General features: G+C 38.8%; 2 protein-coding genes across 6 annotated transcripts; both read left to right on the forward strand.

The window, feature by feature from the left end:
• The first annotated feature begins 5,639 nt into the window (after positions 1 to 5,639).
• Positions 5,640 to 13,492, forward strand: LOC113568211 (CMRF35-like molecule 8). Of its 5 annotated transcripts, none has more exons than XM_035534574.1 (6): positions 5,640 to 5,777; positions 5,956 to 6,165; positions 6,354 to 6,683; positions 11,404 to 11,511; positions 11,964 to 12,034; positions 12,405 to 13,492. In XM_035534574.1, exons 2-6 carry the CDS (start codon positions 6,126 to 6,128, stop codon positions 12,531 to 12,533), a joined length of 678 nt encoding a protein of 225 aa, XP_035390467.1. In that variant the 5' UTR covers positions 5,640 to 5,777; positions 5,956 to 6,125; the 3' UTR covers positions 12,534 to 13,492. The 5 variants fall into 5 exon arrangements, with proteins under 5 accessions (XP_035390467.1, XP_035390468.1, XP_035390469.1 ...); XM_035534575.1 differs by having other exon boundaries at positions 6,084 to 6,165; XM_035534576.1 differs by having other exon boundaries at positions 5,641 to 5,777; positions 11,964 to 12,010.
• A 2,284-nt stretch (positions 13,493 to 15,776) lies between these two features.
• LOC113568210 (polymeric immunoglobulin receptor-like) lies at positions 15,777 to 19,908 on the forward strand. The gene is made up of 6 exons (XM_026996398.2): positions 15,777 to 15,986; positions 16,583 to 16,924; positions 17,709 to 17,813; positions 17,950 to 18,048; positions 18,632 to 18,660; positions 18,775 to 19,908. The coding sequence occupies exons 1-6, from the start codon at positions 15,884 to 15,886 to the stop codon at positions 18,880 to 18,882; spliced, it is 786 nt and encodes a 261-aa protein (XP_026852199.2). The 5' UTR covers positions 15,777 to 15,883; the 3' UTR covers positions 18,883 to 19,908.
• The last annotated feature ends 5,748 nt before the right edge of the window (positions 19,909 to 25,656 follow it).

The raw sequence follows: 25,656 nt of genomic DNA on the forward strand, positions 1-25,656 counted from the left end.
CAGTGACAGGAGAGTGCACCAATGACATGACAGCATATTCAGGAGGAGGAGTCAGGATCAAATGCAAATATGATGAAGGATATGAACAAAGAAGAAATATTTCTGCAAGGGAGAAAGTACAGCATGTGCTAACCAAATTAAAACAGGAGCCAAACACACATGGGTGCATGAAGGCAGATTCTCTCTGTATGATAATACCAGTGCTAAAGTCTTCTGGGTGGTAATGAGAAGCCTCACTGTGGAGGATTCTGGAACCTACCAGTGTGGAGTGGATATAGAGAGATGGATAGACGTGTACATACCTACAGTGGAAATGAAGGTAAAGGCAGGTGAGTTTTCTTCATTACTTCTCTTCTTCATCATACTACCTCTTCCAACATTATTTATTACCTTATTAAATTATTTATTATCTACAATCCAAAACATTAAACATGAATTGACAGATTCTCAATTCATGATAACACAAGTGTGGGACTCTTCAGTGTATTTATCAAAGCTGAGTGCAAATGACACTGCAACATACCAGTGTGCTGTTACTATATCTGATCAACTACACACCTACACTGGAGTGAAGGTGAATGTAATAGACGGTAAAAAGCATGTAATACACATTCATCTTCTAAATCACTTTCAAATTCTGAATCATTCGGGCCAGAGCCTATTCCAGCAGCACAAGACACAGGACAGGAACCAACCCTGCACAGGAAACACACACACACCCACACACACACACAAACACCCACACCCACACACCCACACACCCACACCCCAGGTCAGAGACACAAATCAATCTAACAGATCTTTGGAATGGGAGAAGAAACCTGAGTACCCATAGGAATCCCACACAGGCACATCTAGCATGATCAAATCCAAACAGGACTTAAACCCCGGGAGCAGTGCTAACCAGTAGCAGTAAGGGAAGCAAGTCTGAAGCAGATCTGATCTTTCAATCCTAAATCCTAAATCTTGGTCATGTGAAACAGTAGAGCTAAATGTGTCAGATATATACATTTATTAGCATTTATTAGCATGATAGACTTCCCATAGTACAGATCTGTAGACTGGCTAAGCTGGAGGAGGAACTGTGATCATCAGTTGCAAATACACAGAATCCCATAGGAGTGAGCCCAGGTTTCTCTGCAAGAGAGGATACAGCTGTTTGTACTTATAAAATATCAGTAAGAGTAAAAGATGGATAAATAAGGGGCACATATCCTGGTATGATGAGAGAACAAAGCAAGTATTCACAATGAACATCTGAAAACTGACTGGTTTTAGTACATACTGCTGTGGAGCTGTGTCAGACTGATCACTGATACAAGGTCTATATCACACAGATCTTCTGGAGTGACTAGTCAGTACATAACATGATGGGTTACTCTGCAGAATTCACTTTCTTAGAGAACAGCAGTCAGTATATATAAGAAAATGTGGGAATTTGTTAAATGGCTGACTATGAGCTATTTAATGCACCCACATGAAGTATGTTTGAGTATGAGACAGATCCCACATGTACTGCTGATGACAGCAGTTGTTATTGTTGTTATTATTATTATTGTTGTTATTTTATTGTGATGGCAGCAGGTGAATGGAATCAAGAGTCAGGTCAGCAAAGAGGTAATCTTTATTCTCCATCGGTTGTCCGCGATGGAAGCACGGGACCTCAAATACAAAATACAGAGGAGTTAGTCTTCTTCTAGGCAATAGATCATGTGTGGTTCGGCTTGACGTAGTAGGACCGCTAATGTGCAGCTCCATCTCCTCGGATCTGGGGGTTAAAATAGAGCAGGGAGTGAATGTAGAATAGGTAAAAGTAATTAGTAATCAGGGGATTGTGAACGGGACAGGTGCGATGTGTAGTCTTTAGCAGGGGTGGGTGTGTCTCCCCTGCTAACTGGCTGACCAACTGGATGACATGTATTATTATTATTATTATTATTATTATTATTATTATTTACACATAAACTTGCATTTCTCATACCCAAGGACACTACAATCAACATTCTTCTTTTATATCCAATCAACACCCTGGTGAGAAGCAGCATCCAATCACACACAGTGTACTCTCAACCAGAAACCAATGCCCCCTTGGGGACTGCTTTGGGCACAGGGAACAGGAGGATAACACTTTTTTTTTTCCTTTGCAACTGAATGTTTAACCATTAATCTCTTCATCTCAATTAACAGAACCACAAGTACCAGCACCTTCAGCATCTTCATCATCCTCACCATCAAGCAAAACTGCACACACATCTGGAACCACAGTTCCTCTGATACAAAAAAACACAATTATAGGTGTCAAATAATGTTTCTTTTGTGACTGTCAACAGTCTATACCAATCATATCTTGGTGCCATGCCTAAACCCCCAATTAGTTGAATTCAAAGTTATTTCAAATATTTATTTCAAATATAAAGTAAAGATGCAAACTCAAGAATCAAGAAAATAGCAGGTCCCGTTCTTTACTGCAGGTCAACATTAACCGGCATTATTGAGGCATCCTCTAGAGAATGTCTGATAATCACATAAAGAACCCACATTTTTATAGTATCAGTTGTGATTTTAAAATTGACCCACCTTCTTTACATACTAGTATTTGAAATCTCCACCATTATATCCAAACCATGCATTATTTGGCATATGCAAATTGAGATCCAATGATGGGCATGTTACCTAGCATTATGGAAATTGAAGCTTGACAGCATTATATCCCATTGGAAGATGTTCCTTTTCCTAAACAAAAATGATCTCAACTAACACCACCAAACACCTGCAAGATAAGGTTTCCAGGTCTGCATCATCATTAACATTGTTTAGCCACTGAACTCTCAAAGAGGCTTTCAAGTCTTTTAAAAACAATAATCTTTTCCAATACTAATGAAGATATTTATCACAAGAATAGTGCAGAGTAATCTGCCTTAGACTTCCACGGAGGCCTTGAAACCACATTCATCAAAGCCTCTGCTCTGCACCCAGAGAGCTAAAAAAGCCTTTAACCCAAAACATTTTATGAACTTGATAGACTTGATAGATAATCTGTTACTCTTGTGTTTGTATATCCAGATATTCAAATTTCAGCCTCACCACATTCATCATCATGAATCAGTCCAAAGGACACCAAACCAACCACATCCTCAGGATCCAAACTCTCCTGATACAGGTGCACAGTGGACTGTACAGCATGGAGTGAAACTACCCACATACTGTCAGCTTCATCAGACACTTCTGTATGGTCAGGAAAAAAGTTAAATGTGATTGGTTCACTGATTATGATGCTGTTTCCCCTATAGAATTTCCAGCTTCCACTGTTATCAGTGTTGTGTCTCTGATGGGAACCTCATTCCTCATTGTGACAAAGATAAGCAAGATGCAAGGTAATACACACACAAACATTCGTGTGCACACACTTGGTTTTACACACAGACATTTATGCATGTTTGAAAAGGACAACATATTTATAGATCTGAATGTTCAAATGTTAGTGCCATTAAATAGGAACAGGGTGTAAGAGTGGAATCTGATGCCCCCTGCAGTTTTTCATCTTCGCATGTTAATGTCAAAATTCTTTCTCTGCATCATCAAAAGTCCAGTCCCACAAAGATTACTCACACAACCTTGCGGTGAGTCATGACTGTATCACACAACCAAGGAGTGAGTCATGACTGTATCACACAACCAAGGAGTGAGTCATGACTGTATCACACAACCAAGGAGTGAGTTATACTGTAGGTCATGACCATAGGACGTGGCACAATTAACCAGCACACCTGCTGTGCTGGACCCTCATATGTAGCAGTAATGTTCCATGTCATTACCAAAGAGACCTTTTAAGAGGAGGAAAACTCACGTGAATATGGTAATGTCCATCATGTCCCAGGAAGTGGTTCCGTTAAAGGTTTATGTTTTTACTGAACATTCATTTTTATTTGATTACTGATAGGAAGTGCATATCTTTCCCTTTCACTAACTTTATATCCATCTAGGCAGGTGTTTTGTTTTTTTATAAATGAAGATGGTGGGACACCAAAACAGTGACTCATGGTTGTTTGCAGAAATTATAGAAATCAGGAATTCAAAACTGCACGGCCAAGCTACAAAACACTGCATCAATTTCATATTTCATAATAGATCTTATAGATAAAATTATTTTTAAAAAGATACAATTCTTTTTAATGATATAAAATTATTTATTTATGTTATTGTAATGGCCCGAGTGCCACAGGGCATGGAACAGGATTCGAATTTGTGAAACGTTTACTGACACAAAATGTAAAAGACAATGGTGGCACTCACACATAACATTAACAGTGAACATGAACACACTTAACATTAACACAGGCTATACAACCATGGATACTCACATTATACTCTGACTCTAACAATGACCAACAGGGGGATGCACTGACAGGGGGTTTAATTAGACTAACAAGCACTAACGATTAACCTTGTACAGATGTGTGCCCTCACGGGGGTGTGGCCACAAACAAGAGTTTATTGTTAAGTGTTACTGTGTCTATTCAAACCCCTGTCTGTGTGTGCTCCCTTTTGTTGGTCAATGTCACTACGTGTGTGTTAACTCCTAGCTCTGTAGCAGTAACGTTGGTTTGTGTAGTTCCTGTTAATGTGTATACGTCTTATTTAATGTTAGATGTATAGTCATGTTTACTGTAAGTGTTATGTGTGAGTGCCACCTGTATCATATATGTTTCATGTTAATAAATGTTTCAACGTCGAGGAAGTCTGTGCGTCCTGCTCCGCGCCCTGCAGCACTCGAACTCATTGGAGACCACTTCCTTCGCAATTTGGCTCAGATAAAATTATTTCATGCAACTTGGACGTGCAGATCTCTTGCTGTCTCTCTCTGGGTCAGAAGAGGACATTGGCATCCTATCATAAACTAGTTAATAAGTGGGTGAAACACTGCAGATAGAGAGACCAAGCACTGAGCTACACAACCTCTGATATCTGTCTGGAGTGGAGTGGAGCTGGTCTGGACATCTGTGATCCTGAACTCACAATGAAGATCCTTCTCCTCTTCATCCTCTACCTCATCTCAGGTAAGAACAGACACTCCTAAATCCCAGCAGTATCAAATGAAGGTTTGGCTGGGATGTTCATTTAGGGAGGAAGATTCTCCCAGTTTCATGCCAGCAGTTATGTAGTAATCTGGATGATAATGAATAAAGCCAATGTAAAGATTTTAGAAACAACAGAAGACTCTGCTTACATGTTACATGTTAATGTTACATTATTACTTATAATTGGATGGTTGCTGGTTCAAGCCCCACCAAGTTGCCATTGTCAGTTCCCTGAACAAGGCCCCTAACCCTCTCAAGTTGTACTCAGTCATAATTATAAGTCACATTGGATAACAAAAGCATCAGCTAAATGTTGTAAATGTAAATTAATAAAGCCAATGTAGAGATTTAAGAAACAAAGTTGGCATCTATTTCAGTCACAGGAGTCAACCAATAAAATGACAGCATATTCAGGAGGAGGAGTCAGGATCAAATGCAAATATGAGGAAGGATATGAAACAAGCAAGAAATATTTCTGCAAGGGTGTAAGTACACCATGTGCTGACCAAATTAAACCAGTAGCCAAACACACATGGGTGCATGAAGCGCATATTCTCTCTGTATGATATTACCAGTGCTGAAGTCTTCTGGGTGGTCATGAGAAACCTCACTGTAGAGTAGGCACCTGGAACCCGTGTGGAGTGGATATAAAGGCAAAGATAGACAAGTACAACCCAGTGGAACTGAAGGTAAAAGAAGGTGAGTATCTTACACATTACTATCTTACTTAAAATCAAAGAAAAACAATCTTATTTTATTTTTATATGCAGTGCAGTAATTAAGGCTGGATACAGTTTAAGTTCAATGTAGTGACTTGGTAGTCAGTATGTTTGCCTCTCATAGGGTTAGGGTTTATGTCCCTATCTTGGACATGCAGATATCTCGCTGTTTCTCTTGGTCAAAAGAGGATATGGGCATCCTATCACAACTAGTTAAAAGTGGGTGAAACAGTGCAGATAGAGAGACCGAGCACTGAGCTACACAACCTCTGATATCTGTCTGGAGTGGAGCGGAGCTGGTCTGGACATCTGTGATCCTGAACTCACAATGAAGATCCTCCTCCTCTTCATCCTCTACCTGATCTCAGGTAAGAACAGACACTTCTAAATCCCAGCAGTATCAATTGAAGGGCTGAGTAGGATGTTCATTTAGAGGAAGATTTTCGCAGTTTCATGACAGCAGTTATATAGTAATCTGGATGATAATTAATAAAGCCAATGTAAAGATTTTAGAAACAAAGGAAGACTCTGCTTACATGTTTGACATGTATTTCAGTGATAGAAGAGTCCACGAGTCAAGTAACAGCAAATTCAGGAGGAGGAGTCAGAATCAAATGCAAATATGAGGAAGGATATGAAACAAACAAGAAATATTTCTGCAAGGATGAAGAAACAACATGCAGTTATCAAATAATAACAGAAGCTAAACACACATGGGTGCATGAAGACAGATTTTCTCTGTATGATGATACCAATGCTAAAGTCTTCTGGGTGGTAATGAGAAACCTCACTGTGAAGGATTCTGGAACCTACCAGTGTGGAGTGGATATAACAGACAAGGCAAAGGAAGACATGCACACACCAGTGAAACTGAAGGTAAAGGCAGGTGAGTGTTCCTCATTACTGCTCCTCTTCATCATACTACCTCTTCCAGCATGTTTTATTACCAACTTCAGGGAGGGTGAAGCTCCAAGCTCTCATACAGGACTCATTATAACAGTGTGATGTCAATGTGTCTTTAGCAGGGGGTGTGGCCTCTAAAGTAGTGACTGTATATGCAGGGGGAAGAGTCACCATCAAGTGCAGATTTGAGGATGAATACAAATCCAAACCAAAATCATTCTGAAAGACTGGAAAGGATCAGTGGTGTTTAGATCAAATAACAACAAACCCAAACAGTGACTGGACTCATAAGGACAGATTCTCAGTTCCAGATAACAAAAGTGCAGGATTCTTTAGTGTGTTTATCAGAGAGCTGAGTGTAAATGACACTGAAACTACACACCTACAACACTGGAGTGAAGGTGAACATAACAGAAGGTAAAAAGCATGTCAGAGCATATTCCAGCAGCATAGGACACAAGACAGGAACCAACCCTGGACAGGACACACGCACACACACACACACACACACACACACACATGGCCACAGACATAAATCAATCTAACACATCTTTTTAATGGGAGAAGAATCACAAGTACCCACATGAAACCCACACAGGCACAGCTAGAATAGTCAAACTCCACACAGGCAGTGGCCAGGCCATGATTTAAACGCAGGACACTGGAGCAGTGAGGCAGCAGTGCTGACCAGTAGCAGTAAGGAAGCAAGTATGAAGCAGATCTGATCTCTCAATCCTAAATCCTAAAAGTCTTGATCATATGAAATGGGATAAGACTAAGCTTAGATGAGTTAACGTGTCAGATAATTACATTTATTAGCATGGAAAATGCTAGAATAACAAAAGGAGTATTAATAAATGCACATGTTGTGATCTGAATATTTATAATAGACTTTAATAGTACAATAATAGTATAATAGTATGGATCTGGCAATCAATAAGACTGGCTAAATAGGAGTAACTGGGAACATCAGTTGCAAATACCCAGAATCCCACAGGAGTGACCCCAAGTTTCTCTGCAAAAGAGTAGACAGCTGTTTGTACTTCTAAAAGTGTCAAACCTTCTACAAGGACACAACCTACCACAGACTACAATACCCATGAACCTCTTCTGTGTTGCCAGTCCCCTGATTATTAGTGTCACTTGTCTCTCTTTTTCCATATATAAACGTTCCTATTCATTCAGTCATTGTGAAATATTGTTTGAGAGTTGTTGTCTTTGTTAATATTATGTTGTCCTCCTGGTTTTTGACCTCTTACCTGCCTCTGTATTGGTTCTTCTATATTTGTCTACTGCTACCTGGATTGTGACCTCTGCTTGTTTTGTGACTAAGTCTCTGGATTACCCCTGTACAATTAAAATCCACCTGTTTTCCTGGAATCGACTCCGTCTCTGTTGCACCAACTCAGACAGAAGACCTTGCCTACATGTGGAGTCATCAGGTACTGGACGTTAGCCGCTCAAGGCCAGTTGCTCAATCAGCTCCACCAGCGTCTGGATTCACTGGGCAACAGGGTAGAGGAACTCACCTGGCAGAAACAGCATATTACAGCTTTAGTTCCTTTCGTAAACGAGCTAAAACATCATCTAGCAACTTTAACTTCCTGGAAGGTGAGAACTCCCAGTGTTGTTACACCTCCTTCACTGACCTCTAATGTCTCTCCCTTTTATCTGGATCTGCTGGATAAATATGATGGAAACCCAGCAGGGTGTAAAAGTTTTTTGCTGCAAGGCTTCTTATATTTTGCCCAACAGCCTCCCTGTACAGACTGTCTGCATATCTTTGATTATAATGCTTTGGAGTGGGCTAATGCAGTATGGACAAAAGGTGGAGAAATAACAAGAGATTGTAACCTCGTCACTATTTAAGTTCATGCTGTTTTTGATAACCCTAAAGAAGGCAAAGCAAGTGGAGAGATACTGTTTAATTTGAAGCAAGGTTCAAGGTTGAAGCAAAGTTCCTGTTCTGCTGTAGATTATACCCTGAAACTCTGGCTGCGAGTAGAGGGTGCAAAGAGGTAGCACTGACTACTGCACATTGGCAGGGATTTAATGCTGAACACGTTGGAATAAGACTGCCGAGATGAGTCCAAGTTGATTGAGGAGCTAACCTCCACCAGCTGAGATGGAAGAAACGCAAGTTGGTTCATGAACTCCAGGAACCATGCTCATCCAATCACTGCCACACCTACCTTACTACCGACATCTCTGATCTGGCTCACCAAAGTACTAATTACTCACCTGATGACAATTATCTCCATTACTACCTCCCTATTTAAGCTCCCCTCCAGCACACACACTTTGCGAAGTATTGCCATTCTCATTTTGCATACTGAGCCTTCCATGTAAGTGTTGGTCTTCCTGGTTTTCAAATCCTGCCTGTGTTACAGACCTCATCTCCTGCCTGACCCCTGGACACCTTCCAGACTCTGCCTTGCGTTTTTGACCTTGGGCTGACCTGACCACAATTACCCGCCTAATTCCTCTTATCTGTCTGGGAAAGCTCCAAGCCCTACTACCTCTCCCTATGATTTCTACCTGCCCCGTATCCAAAATAAAATCTCTAAGAAATAAAACCTCTCCCTTGTGTGTGTGCCTTCATTACAGATTACAACCATCTCAACTCCTATGAGAGAAGATACTTGGGATGTATGTGTTTTATGGAGAGTCAGGGCATGTTTTATGTGATTGCCATATTAGTCCCAATAGATGCAGGACAGAAGCCAAGGAATCCTTGCACACCAAGGCAGTGAGTAACACATCTTTCCATCTTGTTCCTAGACCATCTGTATTAGAAACAGAAGTTATCCATAAGGGATGTGTTGTAATTCAAGCATTGATTGACTCCACCGCATGACTGCTCCATATGTTTAGTGGAAGGGGGTGTGCCCCCTCGAGTACATCCGTATCCTATCTACTGCAGAAAATAAAGCCATGGAGGACTATATCCATGAAGCATTAGCACAGGGATATATTCGTCCTACCAAAACCCTAGCAGCTGTAGGAGTTTGTATTTTTTTTTTATTTTCAAGGATGGAGGTCTACATACTTGCATAGATCATAGGGGGTCAATGATGTCAACATAAAGTATCCCTATCCATTACCACTTCTGCCTTCAGCCCTGGAACAAATGAGAGCCAGGTACTTAATAAACATGCTGGATTTAAGGAGCGCATATAACCCAGTCAGAATCCGGAAGGGGGATGAATGGAAGATGGCTGTCATTACCAATTCTGGACACTGAGTACCAGGTTATGCCTTATGGCCTCACCCTTTCTGTGTTTCAGACATTTATCAATGATGTGCTGAGGGACATAATTTGCAGATTTGTTGTTTATTATTCTGGTCTTCTGGTTTATCAATACATGCCTTTTGTCTCACTTTTTGCCCTCTTACCTGTCCCTGTATTGGTTCTTGTATATTTGACTACTACTAACTAGATTGTGACCTCTGCTTGCTTACTGATTACATCTCTGGATTACCTACGCCTGTTTCCTGCAATCAACTCTGTCTCTCTTCCACGTACTCTGACAAAGAAAGTGGATGATGGATAAATGAAGAACATATATCCCTATATGATGACTAAACAAATCAAATATTCACAGTGATCATCTGAAAACTGACTGCTTCTGGTACATACTGGTGTACATACTGCTGTGGAGCTGAATCAGACTGGGAATCCGATCACTTGATACAAGATCTATATCACACAGATCTTCCTGAGTAACTGGTTAGTACATAACATGTTCAGTTAATCTTATTGCAGACTTTCTTTCAGAAGGCTAAATATTCTGCCCACAACATCCATGCTAAAAAAATGTGTTTAAATAGGAAAGTGAATATCATATTAATAGTGCTTTAAATGAGGAACAGAAAAAAAGCCTGTATTAGCATTTTTATCACCGTATGCATGATGGTTTACACCGCAGAATTCACTTTCTTAGAGAAAAGCAGTCAGTATATATCAAAAAAATGTGGGAATTTATTAAATGGTTGACTATGAGCTAATTAATGTACATACATGAAGTATGTTTGACTGACATCTACTGCTGATGACAACAGTAATTATTATTATTATTATTATTATTATTATATTATTATTATTATTATTTACACATACACTTGCCTTTCTCAGACCCAAGGACAATTTACAATCAACATTCTTTTTTTATACCCAATCAATACCCTGGTGAGAAGCAACAACCAGTGACACACAGTGTACTCTCAACCAGAAACCACAGCCCTTGAGGACTGCACTGCGCACATGGAACAGGAGGGAGGATAACACTTTTTTTTTTCCTTTGCAACTGAATGTTTAACCACTAATCTCTTCATCTCAATTAACAGAACCACAAGTGCCAGCACCTTCAGCACCTTCATCATCCTCATCCTTAAGCGCAACTGCACACACAGCATCTGAAACCACAGTGACTTCCTCTGATACAAAAACACAATAGGTGTTAAATAATGTTCCTTTTGTGACTGTCAACAATCATAATCACAATACCAATCACATCATGGACTCAGTTAATCTGTCACTCTTGTGGTTGTGTATATCCAGATGTTCCAGTTTCAGACTCATCCCCAGAGTCATTATCATGCATCAGTCCAAAGGACACCAAACCAACCATATCCCATGTGTATGACCAGGATAAAGGTTCAGTGTGACTGGCTCAGTGATTATGACTCTGCTTCCTCTACAGGAATTTCAACTTTCACTATGATCAGTCTTGTTTCTGTGTTTCTCATGCTGGTTCTGAAGGGAATTTCATACCTCATTGGGTCTATCAGAAAGAGAAGCAAGAAGCAAGGTAACACATGCACACACACTCTTGTGCACATGTTTGCATATTTATGTTCATTCTGAAAATTAGATTCACCAAAATATTTACCACATGTTCAACTGTTTGTACGTTACGGTCATAACAATTTCCAGTGTTAAAAGTTATGTTATTGGTTTTACACATGGACAGCAGGTTTGTAAAGGACAGCACATGTGCAGATCTCCATGCTCAGATATGAATACTACATATAATCTGTGTTGTAGATTAACCACATTCATTAAAGAGGAACAGGGTTCATTTGATGCCAGAGGGTGTAAGAGTGCAGTCTGATGCTGCCCCCTGCTGACTAAAAATGAGCATGCATGCACAAAGCAAATGAAGCAAAGACCATGGAGTCAAAATATCAAGTTTTTGACCTTCACAACTGGCTTTGGTATTTTTGTTGTAATGTTTGCATCAATGTCAAAATTCTTTCTCAGCATCATCCAAACGGCAGTCCCTTCAAGACTCCTCACACAACCAGGCAGTGAGTCATGACTGTATGACACATGTATGTTCACCCATTTCTACAGAGGACTTTTTTCTTACCTCACATGTACAAAAAAGATAAAATAAGCTTCCTTCCTATTAACTTGGTAACATGACATGATTTTTAATGGTGAAAAACTACCTTCTAGCTTTTTGCACGTTCACAGATGCACAAAATACACATGCAGACACTCCTGAAACACATATAATGAACAAAATTTTAGTACTTTTACTAACTAAGCAGGGACGTCAACCATTTCACTGCGAGTTATACTGTGTATGACTATGTATGTGACAAATATACCAAACTTGAACTTGAACTATCTTTTAACACAACCGGCAGACCATAGCTTTTATTGTTATAATTATTGATGTATTGTTTATGCTCTCAGGTTCCACTTTCTGTCTGTGACTATGAGGAGACTAAAGACACCAGAAGCCATTCTGACACTGGAGCTTCTACAGTCTACTCTACTGTTGGTCTACCCACCAAGCCCTCTTATCCCTCACAAACTGTTTAAGCTTTAGTTCAACCAGCATCATGCTCCCATGATATGGACATTTACTCCACAGCTCAATTACCCACAACTCCATCTGATTACTCAGTAAGAGGCACAATTGGCGAAAACATCTGCTGAAGGACCCACTTATACAGCAGTGATGTTCCATAAGAAAACCTGATAGTTTTAAACATTTCATTACCACAGAGACCTGTAAGAAGGAGGACGACTCATGCGACTATGCTACTGTCAATCATGACTCAGGAAGTGGTTCAGTTAGAGCTGCATGTTTTTATTGTAAATTTGTCTACTAATAGGAAGTGTATAACTTTCCCTTACTATCTCACTCATCTATCTATCTATCTTGCGTTATCTAAATTAAGCTGGAGGGTGAATGGTTTTACATTTATGGCATTTAGCTGACACTTTTATCCAAAGTGAGCTACCAGATGCTCAACAGTCAACAGTTCAACATTCAACATTTACTGATGTGATTTAAATTCAGTCCTTTATTAACTAGGTACATACAATACATTCCATATGGATTGCAGCCTATTTGAGGACTACAGTAGTTACCCACAACCCTCTATGATTTCTCACATGCTGTTTATGCTACTGCTCTACAACCATCACTCTCAGGACATTTACTGCATTGCTCGGTTACCCACATTTCTGTCTTGATTGTTCAGCAGTCAGCAGGGACGTCTGCTGAAGCTGCAGCTTATGCTACAGTGAAGTTCTATAAGAATGCAGATAGATCTAATGATGCTCTTACCAAGGAGACCTTCAAGAAAGAAATCACAATGTTTTCACCAAAAGGATTTTTTTAATCTAGATTTGTGCAATGTTGAGCTAGCAACCCTCTGTTCTGTATGGTATGATCACTGATGATTGGGTACATACATGAATTGCTCAAGTGATGGGAGGGATAAACTACTTTATGTAAATGGTTAGGTGAGAGATGCATGTTTATTTTAAGTGTTTTTATAGAGCTTAATGTTTATTTATTTTATTTTTTTTTCATGATTAGTAGCATTATATAAGGGTTCATTTGAATATGTCTTGTATTCTAGGTTGGAACAACCTATTTGTTATTATGAGGTTTTCCAGTTTTTTGTTTTGTTTTGTTTTGTTTTTAAGTTTCTTACTTAGACTGTAATTTTTTGCTTTCTGATATCTGAAAATAAAAGGTCCAAAACCAAAACAAAGCTTCAGTGCACTTCATTTTAATGTGTAAAAATCATCAGGAAATTTGAATGAATATCTAATATATACAGTCTAACACATCACCAGAAAAACAATGGAATGCAAATAGTAGGAACAAAACCAACCTGAAAATTACAGCACAGTAGAGGACACTGATCCTTTCATAATATAGCAGCATGGATATGAGAAGAATAATGATAGGGATGCACTAACATGAAAATGTAGGGCCTGATGGGATATTCAGCATGAACATGTTTAATGCAAAAAAAGTTTACAAAATTAAATTTAAACAGGGGTGTATCTTGCTTTATCCTCTATGTGGCAGTACAGACTCAGTGACACAAATGTACACTGTCATCTCTTTATTATGTACTTATCCTACAGCAATTATAAATAGACTCCCAAACATTTTATAGTCAAGTATCAATTGTAATCAAACACTGCAGGCAACTCTACTGTCCTCTGAAGCCAGGGGAATAACTCTGTCTGTGTTCTGTTTGTCTGGGTCTGTTCTAGGTCCCAGTCCAATCCTGTGATGTCACTCCAGTACAGGAGTTCCAGTCCTGGACACATTTTCTTTTTCTTGTGTGTGTCTTCCTAAGGACACTGCTGACAGACATGACCAGTAGGGACTGTCAGATGAGGCTTTGTGAGGCTTAGAGGGACTTCCACATGATTGGGCAGGTAAAAGAGTCAAAGCAGTTGTGCATTTAATGCAAACACCAAAGCAGTGACACCTGTTGGTTTGCAGAAATTATAGCAATCTTGGATTCAAAACTGCACAGCCAGACTACACAACACTGCATTGATTTCATTCTTCATAATAGATCAACATAAAAGATCAAATGATAGTCATTTATGTTATTTAGTGCTACAATAAATGAATGGGTACTGAAAAACTTGACTGGATTTTTAAAATAACTTTTCCTTTTTATATAAAAATGCAACACAAGCTATTCAAACTATTGCAACTAATAAAAAATATACTGTGAGGCAACAGCTGGATCTGCCTGTAGTTGGAGCTGTACATAAGTTAATTTATGAAAGTGTGAGGTTAAATATGAACATGTAACAGTGAATGAATTGGAAAAAAAAAAAAAACTGAAACAGAGAAGGAAACATACACAAGTGTAAGAATAAATGCTGGTTAACCTTTTAAAGTAAGAGAGACTTGGAGAATGCAGTAAAATAAGTCATGACACATCTTTAGCCCATGAAGCTAAAACATCTGTTTGTTCACTTAAATGTTATGAGCTTAAATGTTATGAAGGGCAGTGTTATGAATGTTATAAACATACATTGTATGAAGGGCAGTGGGTAGCTCAATGGTTAAGGTACTTGATGTGTAATCATAAGGTTGCTGGTGCAAGCCCCACTGCTACGAAGTTGCTACTGTTGGGTCCCAATTGCTCAAGTTGTATTCAGTTATAATTGTAAGTTGCTTTAGATAAAAGTGTCAGCTAAAATGCCATAAACTGCCAAGTTGGATGAGGTAATTGTATCTGAGCTGAGTTGCAAAGGAAGTGATCTCCAGATCTCTCTCTCTCTCTCTTTCTTACTGGGTCAAAAAAGGAACTGAACATTCTATCATGAACTAGTTAATAAGTGGGTGAAACAGTGCAGATAGAGAGACCAAGCACTGAGCTACACAACCTCTGATATCTGTCTGGAGTGGAGTGGAGTTGGTCTGGACATCTGTGATCCTGAACTCACAATGAAGATCCTCCTCCTCTTCATACTCTACCTGATCTCAGGTAAGAACAGACACTGCTAAATCCCAGCAGTATCAAATGAAGGGTTGGCTGGGGTATACATTTAGACAGGCAGAATCTCCCAGTTTCATGACATCAATTGTGTAGTAATCTGGATGATGATTAAGTCTTTGTAGAGATTTTAGAAACAACGGAGGAGTCTGCTTACATGAATGTATGGCATGTATTGCAGTGACAGGAGAGTCCACCAATGAAGTGACAGCATATTCAGGAGGAGGAGTCAGGATCAAATGCAAATATGAGGAAGGATATGAAACAAACAAGAAATATTTCTGCAAGGGTGAAAGTACACCATGTGCTGACCAAATTAAAACAGGAGCCAAACACACATGGGTGCATGAAGGCAGATTCTCTCTGTATGATAATAATAGTGCTAAAGTCTTCTGGGTGGTCATGAGAAACCTCACTGTGGAGGATTCTGGAACCTACCAGTGTGGAGTGGATATAAAAGTAAAGATAGACAAGTACAAACCAGTGAGACTGAATGTAAAGGAGGGTAAGTATCTCACACCAGTTTATTGTTCAAACTTGCATGGACGTGTTTTCATTAGGGACAAACCACATCAGGTGTGTAGTCAAAGTAATTATCTGTAGACCCCTATTAGGAACACAGTTTAGTACTGTGATTTTTCATACATTTAACCTTCTAAGGAAATGACTGCATATGCAGGCGGAGGAGTCACTATCAAGTGCAGATATGAGGGTGAACAGTATACCAAACAAATTATTTCTGTAAGATTAGAAAGGATCAGTAGCGTTTAGATCAAATAACAACAAACCCAAACTGTTACTGGACTCATAAGGACAGATTCTCAATTCATGACAAGTGCACGACTCTTTAGTGTGTTTATCAGAGAGCTGAGGGTAAAGGATACTGGAAACATACCAGTGTCTTGTTACTATATCTGATCAACTGCACACCTACAATGGAGTGAAGATGAATGTAAAAAAAAAAAAAAAGACATAATTTTAAATTTTCAAAATGAAACGTGGAACTTTGTGGAACATATAAACTTGAATCTGATAATGTAAATTTCATTTACCACTGCTTATTAATGAAAATATGTACACCGTATTTTGTTCAATTTACAGATCGTTACTATGGAAAGTCCATCAATGAGACTGACTATATAGGAGGAACTGTGAACATTAGCTGCAATTACCCAGAATCCCACAGGAGGGATCCTAAGTTTCTATGCAAGACAGTGGGCACTGCTGTTTGTACTTATAAAACATCAGTTAAAGAGAGTGGAAGATGGATACGTGAGGGACACATGTCTCTATATGATGATGGAACAAAGCACATCTTGACAGTGACCATCAGACATGTAACAGGTCAAGACTCTGGACAGTACTGGTGTGGAGTTGAATCAGACTGGAAATCTGAACAGGGATATAACATTTATATCAGACAGATCTACCTGAGAGTAACTGGTGAGCAGAGTCTTGCTTTCGGTATCATGTTTGCTCCACAGGGTATGGTATCAATTATATGGTTTTCAGCACCTGAACTGTTTTATTAGCTCACCCAAAGAAAACACTGAGCGTATTGTTGCTGAGGCACATTTCTCTGAATACTGTTTGTTAAAGTTGGAGTCCAACTTCTCCTCCCTCCAGCTAATACAGTTAATGAAGACAAGCCCCCACCTTTCCAATTTAGCGATAATATTAATATTTGATATGGTATAATATTTGATATGGTAATAATAATAATACTTAAAGATTCTAAACTAAACCTGCACTAAAACTGCCACATAGAAGTGACCAGGTTCAGTTTTAGAGAGAACAGTTAAAACCACAGAGACCAACTAGCACTTAGTTGTCGTAGCAACTTGAACAAGTCTCATGACTTTATGAAAAATTAATTGAGAACTGAAAAAACAATATTAGGAAATGTGTAAATGGCACATGAAACCACAAACACGTATTCTGGGCTTTTCCATGAGATCAAAATCCACAAACATTACAGGTCATTACAGGTCTCATAAATTTCTTTATCTTCAGTACAGTGTAACTGACACAGCTGATCTTGGTGCAGTCAGCATGATGTAATGATATACAGAGTGTTTCTTATTTTGCTAATTACATGAAGAGTGCAGTGAGCATGCTCAGATGAAAAGGAGCTATGGGTGTCAGAGCAGTTCACATCGACCACATAGAGCTTGGCTAGTTGTTGATAATGAATTGTTTATGAAACAAGTGCAATTTATTACCTCAGGTGTGTACCCAGTAACTCCATTAGTGCAGTTATCCACGTGGTCAGCTCACCACTCCCCATCACCTGCTCCTTCAATCCAACCTGAACACAGAGACTCTCCACCAGGTGAGACCCCTCTGTCCCTTCACACACCACTCTCTTACACCAATATTATTAGGCTTCATCACATGGTTTTACAACTCTCTCTTTCTCTCTCTCTGTGTGTGTGTGTGTGTGTGTGTGTACACATTTCTTTGTACAGCATTTCCTGGTCTGGCCATGTATTCCTCTATTGCTGTCAGTCTAGTGTTGGTTATAGCTGGTGTGATTACAGCAATTTACTGCAAAATAAAGAGAAAAGGTAAAATACACTTCAAATTGCAAACATATGCTGAACTACAAACACTAGTGCACATGTAATGCAAACATGTGGTGAGTTACACCACTGGTGCAGTGGGATTCAGTTTTACTGCCACACAGTGGATTTTAAGATAAAACCATTAGTAGATTTGAAGTGCAGAAGGTCCATCAATGCATGGGCCTTTATGTGAATACTCAATGAACTGCATATTCCACTGGAGTCAGAGTTCAGAGCCAAAAACACTCCAACAAAAACACCTCTAGACCAATACTAGTGGGGAAGGCTATATTAATACTCAGTGCACTGATACTCGGTGCATACTCGGTAATACTACTCAGTGTGTTAATCATCAGAGAAGACTGGAAAACACTGGAAAAGACTATTAATCCTCAGTGTGTTAATACTCAGTGTGTTAATACTCAGTAGTGTTAATCCTCAGTGTGTTAATCCTCAGTGTGTTAATCCTCAGTGTGTTAATACTCAGCATGTTAATCCTCAGTGTGTTAATACTCAGTGTGTTAATACTCACTCAGCATTACTACACCTCTACTTTTTCTCTGTTGTCCTCATTTTCTCCCTGCAGAACCAGAGACAGTAACACAGTCTAGAGAGGTGAGTACAAAATATGATCATATGATTGGCTCCAGTCATTCATTGGGCAAATATCTATTTCAATATGTAGATTAATATCTACTTTTAAATGTTACTTGTTTTCACCCCTTTCAGATAAATGAAGATTATGTTAACATCCTAACAATTTCTGCTTTTCAACAACAACAAAAAAAACAATCAGAGTCTGTCTATCAGAATTTCAGTCTCAAATGTAACCATTAAGATTCAGTGTAAAATCAAAAAATTCTGAGCACAGAGACTAACCGTATCTATTATCTGCATCACACCAACATAGTCTAATGAAAGTGGGTCTTTTAGATACAAGTTTGAGAAGTTACCTACATTTAACAACTCACCACTGTTCACCTGCTTGTCTATATATTATTTGTACTTTACCCATAATGTGTACATTTGTCTAAATATTATATGTACTTTACACATTATGTGCACTTTGTCTTTACTCTGACTTATTATTTATTATATGCAGCTGAACAGGTCAACAGGTCAACAATGTCATGTTAACATTACACATAATGTGTAAAGTACATATAAAGACAAACATACACATTATGTTTAAAGTACATTTATAGACAAACTTACACATAATGTATGTACCAGTCAATGTTATGTAAAATGATGTTGGTTGACACCAAATGTTTACCTTAAATAATATAAACAGTAAAATGTTAAGGGGGGCTTACGCTGTTAATGTCCACATGCGCTAAACAAAGGCAATCGTGCCATCTAGTGGAAATGTTCTGAAAATTAAAACCCTGTTCTTGTGCAGCAGGGTGCAACCTATCTGTAACTGGTTGTACTCTATCTATCTATTGGGGTAATGTGGATAATTTGTTCACCACTTTTGTGTCTGTGCGCTTGTTCTATATATCATTGTTATACCTCACAAAGTAAGCAGGTAGACAGTATACATTTTAAATTTCATTTTAGGTAAATAATATGTTGATAAAATTATTGTAGCGAAGAGCAATGTTTCATAATAGGTATATTTCATGAATTATTTCAACTCTGCATTGTTTTTTTGTTTTTTGTTTTGTTTTGTTTTGTTTTTTTCATTTTTTAGATCTTTAACATTTGTGCTAATGACTTTACTCTGAGTATCCTCTAGATGGAAGTAGAGCTCTTTTACCACAACAAATCTGCCATATCGCTGATCCTTATTTACACTGTCAAAACAGACAAAAGCATGCTAATACCTGACTATCACTCCTATATGAGCTTGTTGTATATCCTATCCTAAAATCATGTGTGGATTTTAATACAAAAAGCAATGTATAAAATATAAAATATTTAGAATATATAAAATATAAAATCACATATGGATTTTTCTTATAGAAAAATACATTTTTTATATACACCAAACTCCTCAGACCATGTCTTTATGTATACAGTGACATGGACTTGCTGGAACAGGAAGGGACCTTCCCCAAACTGTAGCCACATGGCTACATTTACATTTACATTTACAGTATTTAGAAGAAGCTCTTATCCAGAGTGACTACAAAAGTGCTTTGTCATTTACTCATAGAATGCATCCTAGCCAGTACAGTAGGTTAGAGTCCAAACTACCATTGAACTAGATTGCTGTTTATATACCGGAATCAATGCTGATGCCTAGAAGTGCAAAACACCTATAAGCTCTATCTCAGACAACAATCAGTGTAATAAACAATACCCTACAATAAGTACTAGAGTTTCAGTTAGTCAGTGGTCATTTAAATATTCCACAAATAGATGGGTCTTCAGTGGGCGTTTGAAGACTGTTCACTTAACTATTAATTATTAATTATTAATTATCCTGTGGTGTGATTGGAGAACATATGCAGATAAACAAAGTGACCATTCAAAACCACAACCACAACCTGTGAGTCCTCAGCAGAAACACATAATTTAGTCTAGAACCAACTGCAAGACCTGTAGGACAGAGTCCTCTCCGCCCAACAGTGACACTGACATGTGCACATATTGCCTGATAGGCTGGTCTTGTTTTACATTAAGGCTTTTTTAAATCAGGGGCCGCACTAGGAATCTTTGTTGTTTTTCAAAAGATTGCATCCTGGCCGTCCAATCAAAATGCTTTAGACTGCTTTGACTGCTATAGGATTGACACATCTATCATAGTCATCTGCTGTATAGCATAGCAGTTTAATTTTCATATAAACTTTTATAACTCAGTAGTCCACAGAATATGACAATAAAAAAACAAAGTATGTTGTGCTGTTGATATTTGGGGAGGAAATCTGTCATTTCGCTTGATCCCCTAGTACACTACATTACCCAGCAGGCTGTTTGTCACCTGGCCAGCAACTCATCCAACCATGGATGTGCCATCAGATCATCATCACCAGAATATTGAATTCACCTGTGTTTACTCAGGAGTGTGTATATAAGCCTGTTTAGAGCTCCCATACATTGAGAAGGATTGTTTCTAGTATTATCTGAGTGTACTGTCCTTGATTTTGTGTTTCTGATTTTTGCCTGCCCTTTTTTGGATTTTTCTGTCTGGTTTTGGATTGCTTTTCTGGTTGAGACACAGACTGTTTCTTCTCAATGATTCAGATTAACACCTATTTTGTCCTTTTGGTTTCAACCCCGGTTTGTTCCGCTACCACTGTGTTGAACTCCAATAAAGCTCCTGTTTCATATCCGCGAGCATCTGACTTTGCCTGGCCCATCACAAAATCTTGAAAACAATAAACTTTAGAGTAGGACAGGGTTTGGATTTGACAGCTCCATTACATCACTTCATATCTGACTGACTACTGCAGTTATGGAGTTTATTTACTTGTGATTGCTTGGCAGTGTTACTGATTGAGTAAGATGTAGTTTTAACAGTTAGCCATGTTGCCTTTTTGAGCAGAGAGCATTTTTGTTAACTACTGTATCTACTTTAGGTATCAGTGTCAGGACCATCACAGGAAGTGCATGCACTGTTGGGCTTCAATGGTAACATGGACATGCTCACAATACTGCTGATAACATGCTTGTGGTCATCACAGTGACGCAAAGCATTCATAATAGACAATCCAAACACAAACTGGACTGAAAGGCTGTGTTCTTTTGATGTAGGCTGATATTTACCACTTCCAAATAACATGTGAACATGTGGTGTTCGTCTTCTGGATATCAATCACTCTTCTTAAATGCAGGTCATTGAGGAGATTGTCCATTTATGTTGTTGTACACTTAGTGCTTCACCCTGTGCTGCCTAATGCTACCTTTCAATAATTTCATTACTAATATGAGCACAGGCACATTTATTACCTTTGGTTAATTTGTCAGGCAGAAATAAATGCACCTGTGATAAGGTCGGTGGAGTGATGCAACAGTGCTGTGACATTTTAAATACAGTGGTGCTGCTTTAGTTCTGAACCCATTTTGGCCTAAAACAACACTTGCAGTTCTGCCTCCTCAGACCTGCTCTCATCACAAACACAAGTGTCCTCACTTCCTCACTACAAGCAGGCACATACAGATCTATGCAATTTCTCACAATGGGACTTTGACCAGGAACATTACCCCACTTCAAATATTTCGCATCTTTGATGTCAACCCTAATGCTTGTAACGTTGTCGCTGGCCCAAGTGCAGATAGGCGTGGAGCAGGACCCACAGGCTCCCTCGATGATGTGAAACATTTATTAACATAAAACATGAAGAAAGGTGGCACTCACACACAACATTAACAACAGACATGACTTATACATTTAAATAAACACAGGCTACAGTAACATCTAACGATGACTACATACGCATTTTACATACATCAGCAAACAAACAATGACCAATGGTGAGGCACGTACTGACGGGGGTTTAAATAGACGGACACACATTAACACGTAACCCCGTACAGGTGCGTGCCTTCACGGGGGTGTGGCTACAAACATGGGTGAACCACATGACTTGTGGGGGGGGAGCGTCCCGTGACAGTGCTGACTCTAGTTGTGTCAGGGTGTAATGCCTCCACAGCAGATATTGTATTTATTATTGACAAATAAGAATGCAAATTAAGAAAGAAAATTATTATACATGATGTTTTGTTTGGCAGACTCATACTGTGAAAGGTGCATCAGTAAGACTGGCTATGTAAGAGGACCTGTCAACATCAGTTACAGTTACCCAGAATCCCACAGGAGAGACCGCAAGTTTCTCTGCAAGAGCGTGGACACTGGTGTTTGTATATTTGGTTTATTTGTAGTAGATGTGAATATTATTTATCCTCAGAGTCACCTGCAACTCCAAACCAGTCCCTCCAAATTTCACAAAATCATGGGGTGAGTCATGATGGTGTTTTAAAGTAGGTCACAACTGGAACATGTTCACAAGTTTCACCAATAAAATGTATATCGTCTATAGCTGAAACATTTATCTAATCCACATGCATTTTGTTACACAGGAAAATGTCACAATTTTATTACAAGGGACAAGCAGTATTTGTGTTTTTATTTTTGTTTTCTTTGCTGTCAGGATCCACTTTCTGTCTGTGACTATGAGGATATTAAAGACACAAGAAGCCATTCTGTCTCAGACACTGGAGCTCCCACAGTCTACTCTCAGTCTACCCACAAACCCCTCTGATCCCTCCCAAACCTTTTATGCCAAGACACAACTACCCACAAATCCCTCTGAAAGTATTTATGCCAACACACACAATTACCCACAAACCCCTCAGATCCCTCCCCCCCAAATTTAGCTCAACCACCTTCAAGCTTCCTTGATGTGAACATTTAATCCACAACTCAACTACAACTAAACTGAATTTCCATATAATAGTGCTGTAGTTTTGTAACAATATTCTCAATAACACTTTTCATAGGGTTAGAATATAGCAATTTATATGAACACCTTTGGTTACTTTTGTCATGGACTTGTTTGTGACTTTTATAACAACTTTGTTTTTCCATTATATCTATGATATCCAGTTACTTGAGACAATTTCATGTGTTACATCAAATTGTTTTCTATTAAATAATTATATTTAATGGCAGAGAAAACTGTCCAGCATGTGTATATGTGCAGAAAATGTCTATTCTACCATTTAAACACTGAGATGATGATGTTAGTGAAACTTTTTCTGGTACTTCTCATGATTTCACACACATTTTATTGTAATGTCCAAGAGATTTAAAAAAATGAGAAATATCACAAAGCAAGAGCTCTGGATGTGTCCGTGTGAGGACATTTTGGTGTGAGTAGACATCCAAGATGAACCAGTAAGTAAGTAAAGTTAGACACCCCTACGCATAGTTTAATAGGTTGTGAGAGACATAGCCTTGCTGTAAAGCAGAAAGAGAAATCAGTTTTCCTCCATACTCCACCCCAACATGGAGACTTCTACACTGATGAATCACCATCTGCTGTCTAAACTATCTGGGGCACCATTTCGCACCTATCCAGAACACCCCCAGTTCAAACTGTCAGACCAGCTTACAGGCCAGCAAAGAAAACTGCAGCATTTCCTCACATGTTGCTGCTGTTCTCTTCCTTGACCTATTGTAATGCTAAATAAACTATTTTCCTCCATTAATCTATGCTACTGGTGTTTAATACAAAGTCCTTGAGGTATCCGACGCAGCCAGAATCTGCTACCTAACAAGTGATTTTTACAGTTACTGTTTTCCTTTGTTGCACATATTTTCCTCTAGATGGCAGTAAACACATTTTGACACAGACACAATGACATTAACTTAAAGGAGAAAAAAAAGCCAGAAATTGAGCTGTCATGGTGAAGTATGTCCATGTTGTTCATATTACAGTCATGGTGAAGTATGTCCATGTTGTTCATATTACAGTCATGGTGAAGTAGGTCTATGTTGTTCATATTGCAGTCATGGTGAAGTAGGTCCATGTTGTTCATATTACAGTCATGGTGAAGTAGGTCCATGTTGTTCATATTACAGTCATGGTGAAGTAGGTCTATGTTGTTCATATTGCAGTCATGGTGAAGTAGGTCCATGTTGTTCATATTACAGTCATGGTGAAGTAGGTCCATGTTGTTCATATTACAGTCATGGTGAAGTAGGTCCTTGTTGTTCATATTACAGTCATGGTGAGGTATGTCCATGTTGTTCATATTACAGTCATGGTGAAGTAGGTCCATGCTGTTCATATTACAGTCATGGTGAAGTAGGTCCATGCTGTTCATATTACAGTCATGGTGAAGTAGGTCCATGTTGTTCATATTACAGTCATGGTGAAGTAGGTCCATGCTGTTCATATTACAGTCATGGTGAAGTAGGTCCATGCTGTTTATATTACAGTCATGGTGAAGTAGTTCTATGTTGTTCATATTACAGTCATGGTGAAGTAGGTCCATGTTGTTCATATTACAGTCATGGTGAAGTAGGTCCATGATGCTCATATTACAGTCATGGTGAAGTAGGTCTATGTTGTTCATATTACAGTCATGGTGAAGTAGGTCCATGTTGTTCATATTACAGTCATGGTGAAGTAGGTCCATGATGCTCATATTACAGTCATGGTGAGTAGGTCTATGTTGTTCATATTACAGTCATGGTGAAGTAGGTTTATGTTGTTCATATTACAGTCATGGTGAAGTAGGTCTATGTTGTTCATATTACAGTCATGGTGAAGTAGGTCTATGTTGTTCATATTACAGTCATGGTGAAGTAGGTCTATGTTGTTCATATTACAGTCATAATGAAGTAGGTCTATGTTGTTCATATTACAGTCATAATGAAGTAGGTCTATGTTGTTCATATTACAGTCGTGGTGAAGTAGGTCTATGTTGTTCATATTACAGTCATGGTGAAGTAGGTCCATGCTGTTCATATTACAGTCATAATGAAGTAGGTCTTTGTTGTTCATATTACAGTCATGGTGAAGTAGGTCTATGTTGTTCATATTACAGTCATGGTGAAGTAGGTCCATGCTGTTCATATTACAGACCATAAACACAGCTGATGAAGGACCTATGTCTGAAATGTTCTTTTTCTCTGGAAACTGTTCAAAAGAACAT

This window comes from Electrophorus electricus, chromosome 16, assembly GCF_013358815.1.
Source record: "Electrophorus electricus isolate fEleEle1 chromosome 16, fEleEle1.pri, whole genome shotgun sequence".
NCBI classification, from domain to species: Eukaryota; Metazoa; Chordata; class Actinopteri; order Gymnotiformes; family Gymnotidae; genus Electrophorus; species Electrophorus electricus.